The sequence below is a fragment of the Schistosoma mansoni genome, chromosome W (genome assembly GCF_000237925.1).
Source record: "Schistosoma mansoni strain Puerto Rico chromosome W, complete genome".
Lineage (NCBI taxonomy): Eukaryota > Metazoa > Platyhelminthes > Trematoda > Strigeidida > Schistosomatidae > Schistosoma > Schistosoma mansoni.
In genome coordinates, this window is record NC_031502.1 from 46,751,950 (window position 1) to 46,772,913 (window position 20,964).

General features: G+C 35.8%; 1 protein-coding gene across 1 annotated transcript; it reads left to right on the forward strand.

Annotated features, from left to right (window-relative positions):
• Positions 1 to 1,017: 1,017 nt before the first annotated feature.
• Smp_084080 (putative peptidyl-prolyl cis-trans isomerase (cyclophilin)) lies at positions 1,018 to 15,918 on the forward strand. Its single transcript, XM_018789914.1, has 8 exons — positions 1,018 to 1,445; positions 1,958 to 2,200; positions 3,473 to 3,576; positions 9,487 to 9,556; positions 9,687 to 9,883; positions 10,983 to 11,265; positions 12,960 to 13,081; positions 15,562 to 15,918. The coding sequence occupies exons 1-8, from the start codon at positions 1,194 to 1,196 to the stop codon at positions 15,731 to 15,733; spliced, it is 1,443 nt and encodes a 480-aa protein (XP_018655309.1). The 5' UTR covers positions 1,018 to 1,193; the 3' UTR covers positions 15,734 to 15,918.
• The last annotated feature ends 5,046 nt before the right edge of the window (positions 15,919 to 20,964 follow it).

The window sequence follows — 20,964 nt, forward strand, 5'->3', positions numbered from 1 at the left end:
GTGGTAAATAAGACCTCAATTTGGGCAGTTTAATACCATCAGATCAAGAAATACAGTCTGTCCTTGGTAATTAAGGGTTAACCATAAGCTCCCTGATTTCTCTAAGAGTCGGGGACCTCGTATCGATCTCATATTCAAATTCTTTCAATAGTAAGCAACTTACTAGTAATTGGGGACTAATACCAGCTCTCTTGTTGCTTTCTGGAGTTAGATGCTTTTCCGAGATGTTTCCTCCTCAGCAAATATTGAATTAAGTCGATGCATATTTATATCAGGTACTACATCGCTTAAGACTGGGTTCCTTCACTTGCCTAATTTAAAAGTAGAATGCTGTCTTCACAGCGGTTTTAACAACTAAATCCCCAACATCACTATCGGATGGGTTTGTACAAAGGTCTGACATAACTTACTATTGATACCTCTTCAGTCGTTTTAGTGTTCATAACTCATCACTGCTCGTGGTCATAGAATGGTCCTTTTGTTAGTCTGCAGTTAAGTAGCTTCTAACTATCGCTGAAAACCAACTAAGTTTGTTTTTCGGTTATCTGTTAATAAATCATAAGTTTCCAAAGTCAGTCTTTCCTATTTTACGACTTTAATGTGTATGTTTAAAGGAAAAGACATTAATATAATGAAAATATTCCATAATAAGTACTTTTAGGCTTCTGTCTTAGCAGTCCAACTTCAGTAGACGGTCAGACGGCCAATTAATGAAGTTTGACTTCCCTGTTTTCAGAAAACTGCAAACTTTCTGGATGTGGTTTAGCAATAACATAGAATTGGTAGCTATAAGTCACAGTGTAGAATTGATTTCAGATCTATTCTTCATTCATACATATACCTGTAATAACCTATTGAAATTAACTTTGATCAGTTCTTTTGGAAATATAACACGGATATATTTGATTTTTAGGCGTTGAACTTGTCTGCTAATCCTTGTTTATTATTTTATTTTATGCGGATGTTTTTGTATACACGCTGAGTTTTGGTTTTCAGATCGCTTTACGGAATTATTTGACATTCATTATCAGTTTTATGCATGGTCTATGTGGTGCGCCCTTAACAAAAAAACAACTCAGATATTCATCTGTTAAGGATTGAGTTGAAGTGTGATATTTTCGACAGTGGTTCCAAAGTATAATCATAATAATAAGGTCTACACACATTCATCTAACGTCTTTTAATTTTTGGTCATGAGTAACATTTACGTTACCGAACCAGCAACTCATGGTAAAGTTATTCTAAAGACAACAGTCGGAGAAATAGAAATTGAGTTATGGTCCAAAGAAGCCCCTAAAGCATGCAGAAATTTTGTCCAACTGTGTATGGAGGGCTACTATGATGACACATCATTTCATCGGCTTGTTCGTGGTTTTATCGTTCAGGGCGGAGATCCGACAGGTACTGGAGAAGGTGGAGAAAGTATTTACGGACAACCTTTCAAGGTTGGTCAAAAATATTTCACTTCCTTTTTATGTATCTTTCGACTTTATCGCGGTTTTTGTCCTGGCTTTTAGTTCGTTTTCCCTTAAAATGGGACTACCAGATCTTTATATTTGCTTGATTCCATCATTAAAGAACACAAAATTCAGCAAAATTCCTCCTTGACAAACTTGTTATCAGAGAGGTCACAAAATAGTAATTCATACATGTTCTTCAAAGAGTTAAATTCTCCAAGTAAATGTGAACAGTAAATAATTGTGGCAACGTAATACCAATTGCAATACTTAGTTGTATAGTGTTAATGATGACAATATAAAACTGCTTGAATAACGGTTGTTAAACTAACAATATGCAACTACAAATTGAGCTAGGCCATCAAAATCAAACTAACCTTTAGACAGACAACTAACCATATTTAACTGTTAATTTTATTTGAAAGGATTTGTTGAAGTCACATTCTATTTCATTTTGTCAGTAACCAACTTACAGTGTCTCTTACTCCTATATTGTTCAGACGGAAATTCATTCAAGACTATCCTTCAATCGTCGTGGCCTTGTTGGGATGGCATGTCTTGAAGAAAACATGAACGGGAGTCAGTTTTTCTTCACTCTCGGGCCGGCTACAGAACTTACAGGAAAACATACACTGTTTGGTCGTGTGGCTGGTGAAACTCTATTCAATATGCTGCGGCTCGGTGAAGGAGATATAGGTCGGAACGAACGACCTTTAAGGCTTCATCGGATTGTTAGCAGTTGTGTAAGTCACCATATATATATATATATATATATATATATATATATATATATATATATATATATATATATATATTCCTTAATAAAGTATTCCAAATTCTGCATTTCAATTACATGACTGTATAAATTGACTTGTTTTTTCATTCTAAATGAGCAACTTACTCAGAACTTATCATCTACAAATCACCACTAAGTTATATCTTTAAGTGTACCGTACTATCAGTCAAAAATATTGCTCCAGATAGTAGTAGACAAATTCTAATCCTGTTACCTGATTTATACTAAAAAAACTTTCGGGATTCAATAAATTTCTCTACTCTAGAGCAAATACTGGTTAGGTTCAAATAACTGAGGGTGTATTTATCTGGTCAAATTAAGCGAAATTTGTGATATCACTCCATAACACCTTTTTAACTTATGTTACATTATGTATTTTTTAGTCTTGGGTAATGCCAATTTAAAGATTTACTTTTGAGCTCCTTTTTATGTATATTAGAGACTTGTTAGGCAGTATTATCAAATAAACACAAAATATTGTACTCATGTGAGTATACGACTGAATGATATAAATGATTTGAGTCATTTGTTTGTTAGTGTACAACAAACGATATTAAGTTTAAGCTGTAATAATTAGAAAGTATTATGGTAATAAGATGTGGACAAAATTCCAAACATTTAATTCAGTCTTCATAATGGTTGCATCTGTTAAGCTTGTAGAAGTGAGGTTTAGAAATCATTAATTATTTTCCGTTTTCTGTTGTAGCAATATACTAATACAGTAAATGCTCTACTGCTCTCCAATTTCGGTTACATTTCAATAACCAGTCACTTGTTAAATTTATTTTCGACATACTTTTCTTTTCGTGCATTATTGTGTCTTTGATTTGTACAGTTGGTTGTAATCCAGTGGTGTTGAAATAAGTTTTCTCGTAATTTAAATCTTTTCCCTCTAAAGTTATGGTTCGCATCGTGTAGACTTTAGGTTTTGAGCATAAAGTCGTAAGTTTAAACTCTACCTCGATTTGGTCTAGATGGTCATTTCAAAGTGCCAAAGACTCATAACTCAGTAGTTCGCGTTTATTTTTGCTCAGTGAATCATTTACTTCTGTTTATCTGTTAGCCACAAACCTTGACAAGCCTTAATTCAGGTAGCGCTTATCTTTGCAATTCACTCGCTACAAGATAAACAGGGTTATGTGGGTATTTTGCTAGTCACAACTATATCCGCATATCTCAAAAAGTTTAAGACTGTTTATCCAACTTGATTTGTTGATAGGTTATACTAAACCCGTATGACGATATTGAACCGAGGCATCGGCCAAAGCAGATAGTTCAATCGGGTCCCGAAGAGGAACTTAAAGTCACTGCAAAAGCTACAAAGTAAGTCAACCTATCTCTGTAAAACAGACTTGATTTTCGTAAACGTTTATACCTTGTTACCATAACTAGGTGTAAAAGATTCGGGGGAAGAAGTCATTGTTTCAATTATATTATTACAGTCGTTTATGTGAAATCATAATCCATTCTTAACTGGTGTCAGATAAGTGGGCATAGTTGTCCGATACTAGACATAGTTTCAATAAGTATTTTAAAAGACTGAATAAGCTAATAAGTTAATGCTAATTTATTAAGTTAAACGATGTAACAAGGGTAAATATATGTATACAAACACAAAACGAAACTATGGAGCGAAAAAATGAGGATAATATAAGTGACCAAAAACAGTAAAATGATCTAGAATTTAGCTATCGAGTTAGAATTCTGTTTTCAGTAATACATCTAGAAAGTGAACGCTAGGTTGCGTCAATGTACTTTACTCTGTAGGTGAATTTTTAAATGCACAAAGAATTGAGTAGATGCGACAGTTTATCATTCAAGCATATTTGAAGCATTTGGCTTGGGAAATTTATTCATAGCTTTACTGTGAGATAGGTTTTTTCCAAAAAATGGGACAATGGGCATCTTAGTGTTTCTACCGATAAGGAACTGTCACATTCTCTAAAACTGAGTTTTACGTTACAAAATTTTGAACCAGTACTATATCGATTGTATTCATTTCGTTTGCCGTGCAAGCATCCGACTGTAGTTGCTACCCTGATGAGGTGGTCAGGTTTGCCTATTATGATGACCCAACGAGCCATATTGGCTGGAACACTTGTTCCTTTAGGTCCTTCTATGCAAGGCAGGTTGGCTGGAGAACGGTAAGACTAAAAGCAGCAACTTAAGGCGTAGCACAACAGCTCTGTTCAACCAAACGGGACGGTAAGAACTCGGAAAGTTAAAGACACACGCCGTTGCCTTTTCGTTGTCTCTGTCTACGCTCCCACTGATTGAAACTCGTATGGAGTTAAAGGTGAATTTTATGGGAAGCTATCCAACCTTTTTCAAACGATAAACTCTTTAATGCGATAAGTTTCAGGTGATTTTAGTGCTCAAGTAGGTAAACCAAACCAAACCGAAAGGCACTTAGGCAAATCTTACAGTGTTGTGGCTCAGAGAACTGGTAATGGCAGCTGTCTGTTGCAACTATGCTCAGATAACCCTTATATTTCTGGAAAACCCCAACTTCAGACATAAGGAAGAAAGTCGTGTGACGTGTCGACCTCCACAATCTACTCATCGATGAACTCGAATAGACCACATTACTATTAACCATTGTTGAAGGGGCTCTGCAAAAGACTATCGCTCATTTTGGAGCACATATTTAGACTTGGATCACGCTTTAGTTCGAGCACGTTTATTATCTACGTCTTTCTGGATGAATAAAATCGCTAACAAGAAGACCCCTTAGAGTCTAACTTAATGATGGAAAAGTTAAGAATATGTTTATATATAACTGTTTAGACTTATCAAGGAGATGGGTATTAAAAATGAGGCTGTTGGTGAAACTATCTCGAAAAAAGAGGGCACTACTACTCACTCTCAAGCCAAAAGATTAGACTGATGGGCAGAAAACTTTAGGGGACAGTTCAACTGGTCTTTAGTCTCACTTCAGTTACTCACTGTCTGAATGGCAAACTAATGCAAGTCCCCCAACTCTTAGTATGGTTGAGAAGTCTATTATTAATCTAAAGCGAGGGAAAGCAGCAGGACATAATGAACCAAGTCTTAAGATTTTTAAGGATGGTGGTCCAGTTTTAGCAGTTAGATTAACTGAGATATTAGCTGAAATCTGACTGGTCCTGGTCGCTGATCATTCCAGTTTATGAGGACAAAAATCCTCTTGTAACAATCACGGAGGAATCAGTTTAACTAATATAATGTCTAAAATATTAGCCTCAATAATACTTCGATGTCTAACTAGAGCTTGTGAAGAGAAAACTGGGCTTGTCTCCAACTTCGACATGGATATATGGACCAAATATTCACCCTTCGGCAGATTCTGGACCATAAACATACTTTTTGACGCCCTACTATTGTTTTATTCCTTGACCTTAATTCAGCCTTCAAATTTGCTGATTGTGAAGTTCTGTAGCGATGTCTCATTCAAAGGCGTACCAAAGAATGTACATTAACCTTGTAAAGGCTCTCTTCTCGAACACTTGTGGTCGGGTCTAAACTTATGGAGAACTGTCGTCGGAATTGGTTACTTCAAGTGGTGTTCATCAGGGTTGTCCGCTTTCTCCACTTTTATTTAACTTTGTCATAGACATACTTTTAGAGATAACACTTTCATCGTCTAACTTTTCGAGGATTGATCTTCTACCAGAAGATCCACTTGTTGACTTAGAATACGCAGATGATATAGTTCTATTTGGTGAAGACGCTGACAAAGCGCACAGTCTTCTGACCACCCTGAGAAACAATAGAAGTATGTTTGAGATGCAGTTCTCTTTTTCTCCAAATGTGAAATGTAACCTCAAGATTGGCTTGCTTCATTGCCCAAATTATTAATAGGGAGTGAAGTAGTTGAACGCATCAACTGCTCGCTTATCGCGGAAGTCTCGTTAGTACTTATGGTCTGGTATCTGGTGACGAAATCTCGTGATGGATTCAGAATGTTCGGTTTTCTTTTGCCAACTTGAGTCACTTGTAGCGTAGGTGAGATATCCGTCTCCTAACCAAAGGACGAGTTTGCTGCTCTGCAGTTCGCCTGTTCTACTTTATAGATGGGAAACATGACCATTAAGAGTAGAGGATATCCGTAGGTTACTGGTAATTCGATCATAAGTGTCTACGAAGAATTGCTCGTGCATTTTGGGACCTCGGAGTAAGTAATGCCCTCGGTTAGGAATAGAGTACTAGGTAGAGATAGTAAATTGATTAGTAAGGTAGTAAATTTTCTGTTGCATGAGCAGGTTGAAAGAAAGCAAGGGACAGCCAAATTATAACATATTATCAGTCCATGAAATCACTGACAACTGAACTTCAGCATGTTAATAAGTACAGACTATCTAGTTGGTGTCCGCGTGATTATCTTAACCAATGGTTAGATACTTGGAATGATATAGCTCGAAATCGTTTGCAACGGCTCAGGTGCATCCATTCTCTGTCTTCTCGTGAATTCTGGGATTCTGAATCCCTTATAAATTTTCATGTTTTATTTCACTAATTTATATTTTCTTGAATCGTATCTAACGGGGTATGGCAACTTGAACCGATGTATATACATAATAGGTTCGACGTTGTGACCGACTGAAACTAAGAAACAAACTAGGTTGGCACCTATCACCACCATGTCAGATGGACGTAATTCCATCTGACTGGTCCCAATCACTGATTGTGCCAGTCTATAAGAAAGGACAAAAGTCCTCCTGTGACAATCACAGAGGGATCAGTTTGACTAATATAGTGTGTAAAATATTAGCTTCAATAATACTTAGGCGCCTAACCAAAGCTCGTGAAGAGCAGACTAGGAAAAACCAGGCTGGTTTCCGACCTGGACGTGGTTGCATAGACCAGATATTCACTCTACGTCAGGTCCTAGAATATAGACATACATTCAGACGTCCCACAATAGTAGTATTTCTTGACCTTAAGGCGGCATTTGACTCCGTTGATCGTGAGGTTCTATGGCAGTGTTTGTCAGTGAAAGGAGTACCAAAGAAGTACATTAACCTCATAAAGGCTCTCTACTCGAACACAACTGGTCGAGTTAGAGCCTATGGCGAACTGTCATCAGAATTGGTTACCTCAAGTGGTGTTCGTCAGGGCTGTCCACTCTCCCCATTCTTGTTTAACTTTGTCGTCGACATGCTTTTGGAGATAACACTTTCATCATCTCATTCATTCATTCATTTAAACACAAATATTGGTACAAGAAAGCACCAGATAAATATGCGCCTCACAAATCTCATTTGATTTGTGTGAGGGCTGTGATACTGCCCAGGTGCCCAAACTGAAGCAGGTGGTTTTCTTAGGGGCCCACACCCGGAGCCTTTGACCGAAAGATCTGATCCACAAGGCAGTGGAGCACCGTGAGGAGATGCAGTCCCATGGTAGCCGGTGACCAACGATTGATTCATACTCCATTTGTTCCCTCAGGATTCTGGAGCCCATGTGCACCATTGGTTTGGAATCAGGGTTTTCTAACTCCCCTAGGTGGACTTCCCGTGTCCACCAACCCGGTTAAAGCGCCAGACATTCTCATTTCGTCCTCTCTATTTCGTAAACAACAGTAATGCCACGAGAAGGCAGTGAGTGGGACTTCCCTGGCAGAGGCTATATATTCGCTGGTCATGTGAGAGCATTTGGAGAGGGGGAGTTGACTCTCCCCACTCTCGGCCGTACCAGGGCATTTGGGGGTCATCATCTCAATCTCCAGGAGTTGAACTTTTACCAGGAGGCTCACTTGTTGACTTAGAATACGCCGACGACAGTTTTATTTGGTGAAGACGCTGACAAAATGCAGAGTCTTCTGACCACCATAAGCAACAATGCAGGCATGTTCGGGATGCGATTCTCTCCCTCGATGTGCAAAATGTTACTTCAGGATTGGGTTGCATCGACACCTGAACTAATGATAGGGAGTGAAGTAGTTGAGCGTGTTGACAGCTTCACTTATCTTGGGAGTCTCATCAGCCCTTGTGGTCTGGTGTACGACGAAATCTCAGCACGGATACAGAAGGCTCATCTAGCTTTCGCCAACTTGCGTCATTTATGGCGTAGGCGAGATATCCGTCTAGCAACCAAAGGACGGGTTTACTGTGCAGCAGTCCGTTCCGTCCTACTCTATGGCAGTGAAACATGGCCCATAAGAGTAGAGGATATTCGTAGGCTACTAGTGTTCGATCATAGATGTCTTCGACGCATTGCTCGTATATCCTGGGACCACCGGGTAAGTAATGCAGATGTTAGGAAACGGGTACTAGGTAAGGATGGCAAATCGATTGATGAAGTAGTGAAACTTGATCAGTTGAGATGGCTGGGACATGTGTTACGTATGCCCAACCACCGACTGCCCCGACGTGCAATGCTTTATGGTGTAGGAGCAGATTGGAAGAAAGCTAGGGGCGGCCAGACCAAAACATGGCATAAATCCATGAAGTCGCTGACAAGTGGACTGGGCCATGTTGGTAGGTGTAGACTACCTGGTTGGGATCCGCGAGATGATAGCAATCGATGGTTAGAGACCTTGAATCACATGACTCAAAATCGTTTGCAATGGCAAAGGTGCATCCACTCCTTGTGTTCTACCAAATTCTAACCTTTTGAATTCTTCATGTCTCTATCCTTTTTCTCTTTCCAAATTTATTTCACTGTATTATACTCCTTCAATAACATCTTCAAACCCTTATCTTTCACATAATACTTATACTCTTACTACTTCTACCAATATGGGATTTGAATCGACAACTTCATCTCTGTGCTAATGTGGTATGGCAACTCGAACTGATGTACGTACGTACGAAGTTCTACGTTGTAACTGACTGACTGATGTTTTGTTGCTAACTGAGTTGTGGATCTAGTACTATGCCGGGATTTGGACGTAGGACCTTCAGGTCTCACAACCTTTAGACTCCTAAACCGGCGTTTAACGGTCTACATATCTCACTTCAGTCGGTCCTGGATATTACGCTACCGTCTTCTAATGTCATTGGAGAGTAACTACTTCGTACCCAGACTAGTTGAACTGGTTGCGGTTTCTCATTATAACTCCGGGAATCACCTCAAAATTAGTCCTTAGTAAGCAAAATCTCATAATTGAATTTTATCAGCTGAAATTTATTCGTCACTATTATCTTATCTTTTCATTTTATAATACTTATTGGTATTTCTACGTAATACTATTTACTAACAAAGTTCCCTGTATTATGCCATTGCTAATTTTATTAATCGTTTATTGTGTAGGAATAGCTCTCTCCTATCTTTCGGCGAAGAAGCAGAGGAAGAGGAAGAAATTGTAAACACAGTAGTCGAGGTAATTTTCAATGTACATAATTTTCAGCGTTAATTTTTCATATACTTACATATTTCCTCAACAACAGTTAATATGATTTATTTGTAAAAAAGACTCCAAGTTATCCTTAAATTTCATTTACTATTTTTAGAAATTTCAACAAAAAAGTAAAAGTGCTCATGATCTCCTTTCTGATCCTCGTCTTAGCTCAATCCCGGTGATGATAAGTGACGAAGATGCTGAGGCAGTTAATCGTGCGAAATCAGAATTAGAAAAAGAAATTCAAGAACGACAACGGCGACGTGATGCAGCGCACCTTCAAGAAGATGAAGCTAAAGCTAAACGAATGTAAGCCAGTTGATATTTCTCGTATAAATTTTATTTATGGTTAAAAGCAACATACCGTTTATTGTTGGTGCCTTTGTGCTAAATATGCATTCCATATTTTTCTCTCTCCACTACTTGTAACTTTATAAGGGATCCATAATTTTTAACCCCATATATTGGGTTTTTCTTAACGTTTGGTAAATGAAAAAGGTGTCTCTTTTTATCTCAATATTTTTTGTTGGTACAGAAATGCGTTTCACTTAAAGATGATATATATTGGGTGGATGAAGCCAATTAACTGGAAGTACTTGTTATGTAGAAGGTTTTCTGTGGTTTGGTTGAACAAAACTTTCGATTGTTAAAATCAGTGAATACGATGCTAATCTGTAGATGAACACAATAATATAAACTTGAATGGAGAAAAAACAAATATCGTAGCAGAATAATATGAACTATTTTGTTTCGTGGATTCTCCTCAGCTGCTTACAACCCAAAACTATAGTATCAACCATTAAAACAAATGTACATATTTTAATTCAGAAACGCGTAGAATAAACTGGGTTAAAATGTGGAGATAGGATGATATTAAGAGACCATAATACTGAAAAATAAAAATTGTTCAACTGTTCGCTTATTTATAAGTTAAGTTTTTGAATATTATGGAAGAGTATAAAAACAAAAAATGTATTTTCTTCTTAAAACAGATTATGTAATAGACTAGTTGAGTAAAACTCAGAAGTAGGAATTAGGATACCAGAATTTCGGCTAACGAAGTCTTACTTAATAATCTTACAAAAAATAAGGTCACCAGGGTAAAAAAAGGTTTACAACTGTTTCTTTTTGGATACATAAATTCAGTTTACATATTTTTATTTCAACAGCTTCGGAAAAGCTTAACAGTTTTGGATATTCTTGTTTGTTGATTATTTTGAAAGACTTAGGAATTTCAACAACATTCCCACTATCGAGCAAATGACTAGCATTTACATTGTTGAGAACCTTCTGTCCATTCGGTCTCAACTTTTGTGGAGTATTTTCGGAGGTGAGGAATGAGTTAACCTTTATTGATATGGTTGACTGGGTAACTAAGTGTTTAGGGTTTGCTGTTTATCCTTTGTAGCGAAATGTTGCGACAAGAAGCTGAAGAATTACGTCGTCAAATTGCACTGTCAAAGCAGGCTGAAAAAAACAAACAGTTGAAAGAGAAGGGAGAATTGGAACGTAAGGCCCGTGAAGCTCAAGAGCAAAAAGAACAGGAAGAAGCTGCCTTGGCCCGCTGGGAAGCTAAACAAAAAGGTGAAGTTGATGGTGATTCAAAGACTACTCAACCTTTGGTAGATGATTTAGACACTTTTACAGCTGATTTTGCCAGTTACAAAGCAAAATCAAAAAACGCTATAAAGGTGAGATTATACGCAATAATTTCATGTCCCTAATTTATTGGATCAGAATAATTTTGTCAAATCCAAGCTTCACTTGTTGAATACACGCGATTTGGATTTTTTTCTAAAAGTTGTGTGACGTCCACTCATTATTTTAGAGTTCATTGAAGTGTTCAGTATCTGATAAAAGTCAAACATATATCACAATATTACTTTCTGTTTGTGTTATTTTTACGCAGAAATTAAAATATATAAAAATGCTGATTGTTTATTATCTGTTACTTATAGAGTACCTGTGATTTTCCAGAGGTGATAAAGTTAGATGTGAAGAAAGCAACACTTTATGACAAGTAAAGATAATGGCACAACCATGATATCCTAACCGGTCATAGTACCTTTTCATGTCTTTACTGACTATTTGCATATATATATATATATTGGTTATAGATTAGATTTCCTTATATTTATGATAACGCTAGATGAAGATATGACAGTACTTATTTCAAGTTCATTTCTCACATAGATGCACATAGTCTCCTTAAATTCTCTAAATAATGAAATGTACTAATTCTTTCTTCTTTACATCTTTTTCCATATTCTTGAGAATCAATATTCTATCATATTTTCTGTTGAGTTTTGTGGTATTTCTTTGTATTTTCCTATTTTCAGAATACTTGTGAATTGCGTTTCGTATATGACAAAGACATGTTTAATAAAAGCAACATTTTATTTTATTTAAACACATAAATATTGGTACATAGGGGCACCAGATACATATGCTCCACGCAAATCTCATTTGATTTGTGCGAGGGCTGTAATACTGCTCGGGTGCCGAAGCCGAAACAGGTGGTTTTCTTAGGAGGCCACGCCCCGAGCCTTTGACCTAAAGGTCTGATCCACAAGGCAGTGGAGCATCGTGAGGAGATGCAGTCCCATGGTAGTCGGTGACCAACGGTTGATTCATACTCCATTTGTTCCCTCAGGATACTGGAGCCCATGTGCACTATTGGTTTGGAATCAGGGTTTTCCAACTCCCCTAGGTGGACTTTCCGTGTCCACCGACCCGGTTAAAGCGCTTTTCGTTCCCTCAATTTCGTAAACAACAGTAATGCCACGAGAAGGCAGTGAGTGGGACTTCACTGGCAGAGGCTTTATACGCGTGGCCATGTGAGAGCATTTCGAGAAGGAGAGCGGACTCTCCCCACTCTTTCGCAAAAACAACATTAATAACGAAGAAATTTGGTTATGACATTTTCTCAACTCTATATTCATCTATTACATTTTACCTAAATCTCACTAACTTTTGGTATACAATTATTTCAGTATTTTCATAAACTAAGAACTAAAAAGATTGTAGGATGAGGCGAATTAATTTTGTTTCATGTATTCTAGATATTTGGCATCTTTACTGATTTTGTATAAATTAATAAACTGTTTCATTAATCTAATATTATGTGGAACATGTATAGTGTCAAAACAACCTGTAACTTAATTTCATAAACGCATTTGGTTTAAATAATTAGCAAAAAAATAGGCCTGATTTGGAAATAGAGATTGACTGGTCATTGTTTATTGTTCGGTGTTGTAAAATTATTTTAACTCTTTCTATCAAGGTAGCTCATTTTAAATTATCAACTGTAGTTTTTGTTTTTTATTTGTTCACTAATCGTCAAAGCTGCAATTCTCTTTTGAAATAACATATATTTAATTTACAGGGTTCTGAACGTGAAGCTGTAACTTTGTCATTGTTGGAGCGATTTGGTAATCGTCTTCGTAGTGTTATTGGTTCCGAAGAATCAAACGAGGAGCTTGGCAAATTTTCACCTATGGATGGTTGGTATGTTTGTCGTTGACACAGGGAACGATTTGTTTTATTTAAAACAAATGGTACATATGATTTTTCTGTTAAAATATTCATTGTAATAGATAAATGCTATTTACTTTAGGATACGAGTAATAAAAAAATAGTTTAGTGATTTAAATCACGTAATCCACGTTTGGGAAATATTTTTTCCCGGTAGTTTCTATTTTTGAGCTGTTTGCTCCACGAATTGATTTTTTGTGAGCGTCCAGCATGTTTATCTAGCAAAAATGTCGCATTTGTCACGAAGAAAAGAAAATCAGGAAATATTTTCAACGGATCTGTATTGGTTCATTTTGAAAACTGAGCTTTTAGTTGTTCCGTTAGTCTTATGTCCTTCCTCACGTCGGATACTGTTTTCATCCGTCAAACATCAAGTGTAATTCAAGACTAATTGTACGAACTTGTACTTCACTTATTGGGTAGTACTAGCTTCTAACAATTACCTTTAAAAGCGTTGTAAATATTTGAAGTAAGTCGAAAATATAAGAGCTAACTAAATGTTTTGCGTTAAAATAGTATAATAATTGAGTGCTGGCAAAAGGGGATTAAAACTTACGAATAAATGGGTAATGAATTATAAGCAAACTGAATGAAATTGGTAATTTTAGAATCTGAGAATTCGGAAGATATCCGGACTGCTAATCGTTATATTTAGACATAACTAATAGACCTGCAGTCTGAGAATAGCCGGAATGAACGCTTCAAACAACGTAACATTAAATAAATTCTATATGTTATTGACAATAGATAAGTTTCATAGTCTAAAAGGTTTCACGTGTAAAATGTTAACTTTGTGGATTGACTTACACATATATTTTATTAATATTTCGGTATTTGAGTTCGTTTTCTTACCCGTTGTAGTATTTATTCTTTCTTTGAATTTTTAATCTTTAATTTGTTTAGTACTTTTTGAAAAAGCTTGTTTGTTTCAAAAAGACTACTCTTGATTCATGTTAACTAATGAATAGATATAGTTCCTTCTGGGAATTGAATTTCATTCTCGTTTACATAAGTCGTACTAGACAATTATTTTATTTTGAAATTTTCTGAAAATTCATTTCTATGAATCGTAAGTGATTATAGACTTATAGGTTGTAAGTAAGTAGTGATTCACTAACTACTCAAAATATATTCACATATCCAGCATTTTGAAGTTGATCAAATTAGACTTATTCATGTATTTGCTTATGTTGTTTTAGCTTATTTTAATATATATTTTTCTTTTTATTAACTTCTATTGCTACAATGAAATGCTACAACTGGAACTGATTTGTTAATGATTTAAATTCTATGTTGTATTCTCCTTTGTAATGTATGTATTATTCTACACGTTGTTCAAAGTGATTATATCAGTAGGTCTTATAGAAGGACTACAATTAATTTATCGAAAAGAATATTCTTCATTCAAATATTAGTCTTTTAATATGATGTTTGGGCACCTGGGCAGTATCACGGCCCTCACACAAATCAAATGAGATTTGTGCAGCGCATATATATCTGGTGCTTCCTTGTACCAATATTTATGTGTTTAAATAAATAAATAAATAAATAAACTTTTAATATGATGGGGATCTTTAAACAATTAATTAACTAATTATTTTTCACTACTGTTGTGTTCTTTCTAAACTATCAATTTAACTTCCTTTCGTTTTATTCTGTTAACCTTAATTAAACTTCCCCCGCGCCGCTGCAGTGAGCGAAGACTTCAGTGGGAAAACCAATTTGTTGTTCAATGCAAAATTACAGAGTGCCTTCGTAAAATATCACAACCATACATTAAATACATTATTTGCACACTTTCTTTCAGTTGTCTTTTACATGCTTCATGGTTGTGTCCAATTCTGTTGTTGATACAATTGCTCTTTGTTTCCCTTTCTGTTCTCTTCAATCTTCTCAGTCTCCTGCTGGCAGGCATTTCACTTCCGATTGCTGCTATATACTACTTATATCTGTCAACATAAGTAGCCTACACCACACTACTAATTCTTTTGATGTATACATATTTGTTGATGAATTTTCCTGTTGAAATTATGATACTTTGTAAGCAGTTGGTTAAAACTCTTTTATTGTTATTCTTCTTTCACGAAAATTGTTTGATAATATTCAAAGTTTTTTCAATACTGGAAATTTATAAAGGGAACTAACTGCAGGAAATTTTTTCATTAGCAGTTTCATTCTGAACAATATTCAATGCATAAACTAAAAATAACACTGAATAAATTCTATTTTTGTAAATAGTTCGTTTACCGTGGTACTTTTTATCTTTTTCGTTTTAAGATATAGTGTCAGTTAATCGCTGATTACAGAACTACTTATTGAAATATTCAATATTTTAACTAGTTTTGAGTTAACCCACATTCAGAAGATTTTTTAAGATTTATATGCCCATATGATTTATGGTTTTTAATGAAATTTAATTTAAAGTTACTCCTCTCATATTTTTCATATTCCAGGATGAAAAATCGTCTAGTATCAGAAGTTCCAACACCAGCTAGAAAAGTTCTTGATCCTACTATGCCACATCCTGATCGTTATGATTTGTATGATCCTAGAAATCCACTTAATGTTCGTAAGAGAGGTGGAGATGTGGAAAGTGTGACAGAGAAAAAATCTCGGCGTGTTTAAGGTGTTTCTGACAATTTTGTATTCATTTTTCTGTACATAAGTTGTTGTGAGTTTATTTTATACACTGGAATACAGCAAGTTTCTTCTAATGAATTAGACAAGTTTTTGTGATTCTTGATTCACTTCCCTTACAAAACAATCAAGTTTGTAAATAACTGATTTTATTAGCATAGACTGTTCAACCCAAAAATACTGAATTTCTTGATGACTTGGATTTATGTCTTGTGTTGATGATAAGCATCGGGTGTAATTGTTGGGGAAAATTTAAATATTTATTTAGATTATATTAATCAAACGAATGTGTGTTTATTCAACTGATTGAATAATGAGACAACACTTCGATATTCATTAAAATGAACTTAACATTATGGCTTTTCTTGTTTCTGTCACACAGCTAGGGAATTTAAAGATTTTATAAAAAGACTTCGCTGAGTTCACTTTGAAGTGAGTAGTGATAAACTATACATCCCATGAAATTGATCGTTTGATTCCCATTTATAGTAAATGATATGATATACCTATAAATAGAATACAATATATTTCATTAAAATTTGAGGAAAGTAGACGTTAATCTCAACTATCAGCTATATGTTTATGTAAAAGATAGTATTAATAAAGTTAGATGATCTCACGTTTAATTAATATTCCGATGTGATTACATGTGTGTTCAAATCTGTACTTTCAATTTTTAATTTCACCACAGCACTCACAACCAATAAACCTCACCTGATTCGAATAAAATAAAGATTTGATGAAAGTAAAGATGATAAATGTCTTCTAGTCATGGTATTGGGATTGTTTCAACAATAGGGTAATGAATATGTAGCCGCATAAGTAATTTTAACAGAATAATCTAAACTCTCATATCTGTTAGCCTTTCATTTTAAATACATTACCCAATGATTGCAATTTGTAAATTATTTTCATTTGTGCAGGCTGGATATCAGTTAGTGTAGTTATATCGAGTAAATATTTTGCATCTCTAAAGGATGCTAATAATTAGTCTCCAGGTATTTGTGATTGTTTCATTTCTTTAGCAGGATGACGGATCATTGCTTTTTATACTGATGTCAACTTATCTAATGTAACCAAACTCAGGTCTGTGTACCGGCTTATGAAAGTTTCCGATACTAATCGACTAATTAACATGAAGTAATCGGAGTAGGAATTGGATACAACCCAGTACCTGTATGTAAAATGATTTAAACACCAAGTCTCCTCTCTGTTGATTTACTAATGCATCACTTGTCTTTGTGTTGATCAATTCCTGAAAACTTTATTTCAAGCTATGAAAACGGGAAACCGTATTTTGAGCGATATTGCTCAATCGTATTGTCACGTGTCTAAGGTTATTATCTCATATGTTAATATTGGCTAATACTTGTGGTTTGTCAACCAAACATAGTGCCCTTATGTTTCATAACCCATAAGGCTGAAGTAGGTACTTATTATTTTTCAGTGTGTAGCACTTATAATTAATACTACGCAGCAGTTCTGTTTTAGTTTACGGCTGCGAAACTTGGACATTAAGGTTAGAGGATACTCGTAAGTTACCAGTATTTGATCATAGATGTCCTGGAAATATCGCTCTCATCTGCTGGGATCACCAGTAAGTAATATTGAGGTTAGACACATGGTATTAGGGGATTATGATCAATCAGTTGATGAGATTATGAATCTTCATCGACTGAGATGGTTGGGCCATGTGTTACGCGTGACCAACTACCACGGCACACAATATTTTTTTAAACACATAAATGTTGGTACAAAGAGGTACCGAATACATATTTGCTACACCATGCGATTTGTATGAGAGCTTGAATACTGCTCGGGGTCACTTCCAAAGCCTTTGACCTAGAGGTCTAGTCCATAAGACAGTGGAACAACGTCAGGACATGCAGTTCCATGGTAATCGGTGACCAACAGTAGGTTCGTACACCACTTGTTCCCTCAGGATCCTGGAGCCCGCGTGCACCACTGGTTTGGAGTCAGGGTTTCTCAACCCCCCTGGGTGGATCCTCCATATCCATCGATCCTGTCCGGATATTCGCTTCTCGTCCTCTCAGTTTCGTAAACAACCCCACCACGAGAAGACATTGAGTAGGACTTCCCTGACAGTGGCTTTGTGGAAGAATTTCGAGAGGGAAAATTGACTCTCTCCACTCTCGGCCGTGGCAAGGCATTCGGGGGCGCGCAACGCTGACTAATGTTGGAGACGGATGAAATAAAGCTAGGGGTGACCAAACTAAATTGTAGCATAAAGTGATTAACTTCTAGTCTGAGCCATGTTGGTGAATGCAGATTATTTGGTTGGGGTCCGAACGACTATCGTAACGAGTGTTTGGAGACTCTGGGTGACATGGCTCAGAATCGATCACAATGGTGTAGATGTATACACTCTTTGTCTTCCCTTAGACCGCGAGATCAAAATTGCTTTTTACCTCTATTTCTACGAACTAATTCTTTCTTCCTATATTATATCTTTATATGCAATCTTTTTTTCATATATATATTACTACCATTGAAGTAACTACTTCTATGAGTTTGGTGTTCATCTTGTTGTGCTAATGAGGTGTAGCAACTTGGATGGATGCATATATGTGCCTGGTTCTACGTTGTAGCTGACTGAATTTCAACAAAAGGAAAGCGAAGAAGTTCTTTCTCAAAAATACCCCCTAATATTTTTAATAAACGCTTAGCAATGTAAAATGATTGTGATTAGTCCTAATCGTAGTTTATTTATTTATTTAGAATTATTCTTGGCTGTATAGTGTTCCGCTCAACTAAATCGGTGTCATATGCCAGTATCTGATATTGCTCAAGAACAAACCGCAGAGCAATCTTCTCATCGACTTTATTCTTGGAACTCCCTCATTAATGTCCATATTTTTAGGTGACTTCAATTAACACAATTGTAACATCAAAATTAGTTAGCAGATATTAGCTGAAAATCAATTGTCATATTTAGGATTCATCACAAGAGTATTGTTAGTCGGGTGATCTTTGGTTTTCGCCAAGAGGAGAAACTGCTGCCTCTTATGAAGACTCGATTATCATCTAAAAAATCTGCCCATTCGGTAATGTACAGTTTCCGACAATACGAGGTCTACCTTTATCGAAATAATACGATTAAAATATGGTGAGGGTCTGCGCAACATCATGGATCGATTAGAGTTAGACATTAACACTGTTAGATGCCGGCTCAGTGGCTTAGAGGTCAAGTGTTCGTGCTCGAGACCGAGGGTTCTGGGTCCGAGTCCCGCGTGTGGGATCGTGGACGCTCATTGCTGAGGAGTTCCATACTAGGACGAAACGGCTGTCCAGTGCTTCAAGGTTTTCAATGGTGGTCTAACTTAGATAGGCTCACGAACTCAACTGTTAAATTTCTGTAATCTGCACAAATCCCTATTCTGATAATATTTATAATACCTGGAGATATCTGGTTTTAGAATTAGTAGTGCTAGTTCTGAACTCGTAAAGTTATGTGTGAATAGGAAGGTTTTGTTGCATTTGAACTACACTTAAAATACAAACTGTCATTCAGAAACAAACTTGAATTAACTGGTCGAGTGTACAATTGATTCTGAAGTTGAGATTACTCAAATTTGGTGATATTGACATACGCTACATCACTTTCGCGTCATAAAGATAACTTCAAGTTACTTATTTCAGGAGTTTACAAAATCCTCATTGCTACTGTTATTAAGCCATTTGATTACGAATTACATTTAACTAAATAAACAATCGGTATTACAATGTAAATGTTACAAAATTATTCAGCACAAAATAAAATTAGAATAAATGGGTTGAAAGTATTCACGAGAACCAATTATTTGATGCATATGTAGTCGTGTATGAAGTAGTTCGTCAAGAGCTATAAATCATAGCTAATTGTCAAAAGTATCACTATCTCATCCAATGTGATGTGTACTTTATTATTCCATATCTTCTATTTGGTTTAGTTATATTGTAAATTAAAACAGTTATAATTGAACAAATTAAGGAAGCTACTGTGAACACATTGATTTTGTCGTTTAATAGACTAATCAGCTCAGTGAAACACTAAGTTTTATATATACCGTTTTCATTCTTTTCAATTCGCAGACTGGTATACACCGTTCGTTTTAGATAACGTTCATTTTAAAATGTAATATTCAAAAATAGTTAACAATTTCTGAGTTTGCGTTTGTCAGCAGACAGTTTAGTGTCCAGAGTTTACTACTGAATTCGACAAAAATGTGTCCTGATCAGAGAACTGTTAGTAACTTGGATAATATAGTATCATGTCTGACCGCTTACCAAGTCTGAATTTCCTCTTGTTTATGAAATTTAATCTGAATTTAGGCTGCAGTGAATAGTGCTCTTGGTAAATAATCAATCTCTCAGCATTTCCAGGATTAGGACGAAGATACTTAGAAGATCAGCTCGTGTGGTCAAGTGTAACGATCGGGATTTACATCAAATGATTGAAATCTGTCAAACAAAGTTATATCGATAGTCTCAGATTTTTCTATTGTCTCAAAAAGTTGAAGGTTTTGTGACAAGTGTTCCTTACATTGATACTTTGGTGTGAATACAATGGTTCATGTAATTTTATTTGGTGCGTTCTCCACATATCCTGACTTCGCTTTGAATCTAATGTCCAGAATTTCAACTCATGATTCAGAAATTAGGCATATAAGTTTAAAATTACCTGACTGTACCCATGTAAGTCTAGATCTGATTCACTCTTTAAACTTCTAAACATATAATGAGTTATCATTAAACATCTGTCAACAAATTCGTGTACAAACCATACATGAAATAGTCATAGTGAAGGTGATTATCATCATAGACATTATGGTCAATAATACAATCTCTATTAAGTTCACCACTTGAATACTTTTATTTCATTAAATATTTCTTTCTTATTTTTAAATAGCATATTATCAGTGTTGTATCCCGAAGAGAATTATGAATGGTAACTTTTGAGGACTATTTATGGACCAATGTAAAATGTATATTTCCTATTGTATAATTGCCAAATAACTTAACTATTCATATTCATGTTCCTTTTGTTATAAGCTTTATTTTGACCTATAGACTATTATTATACGATTTACCATTCTTGAGTTATCATCAGTCTATTGATTACTTTCCCCCTATTCACAGCCACATTTGGCCAAATCTTGTACACAGGTTATTTTCTATTTTATGGTACGATGTGGTCTGTTTGGTTGGTATATAAACCC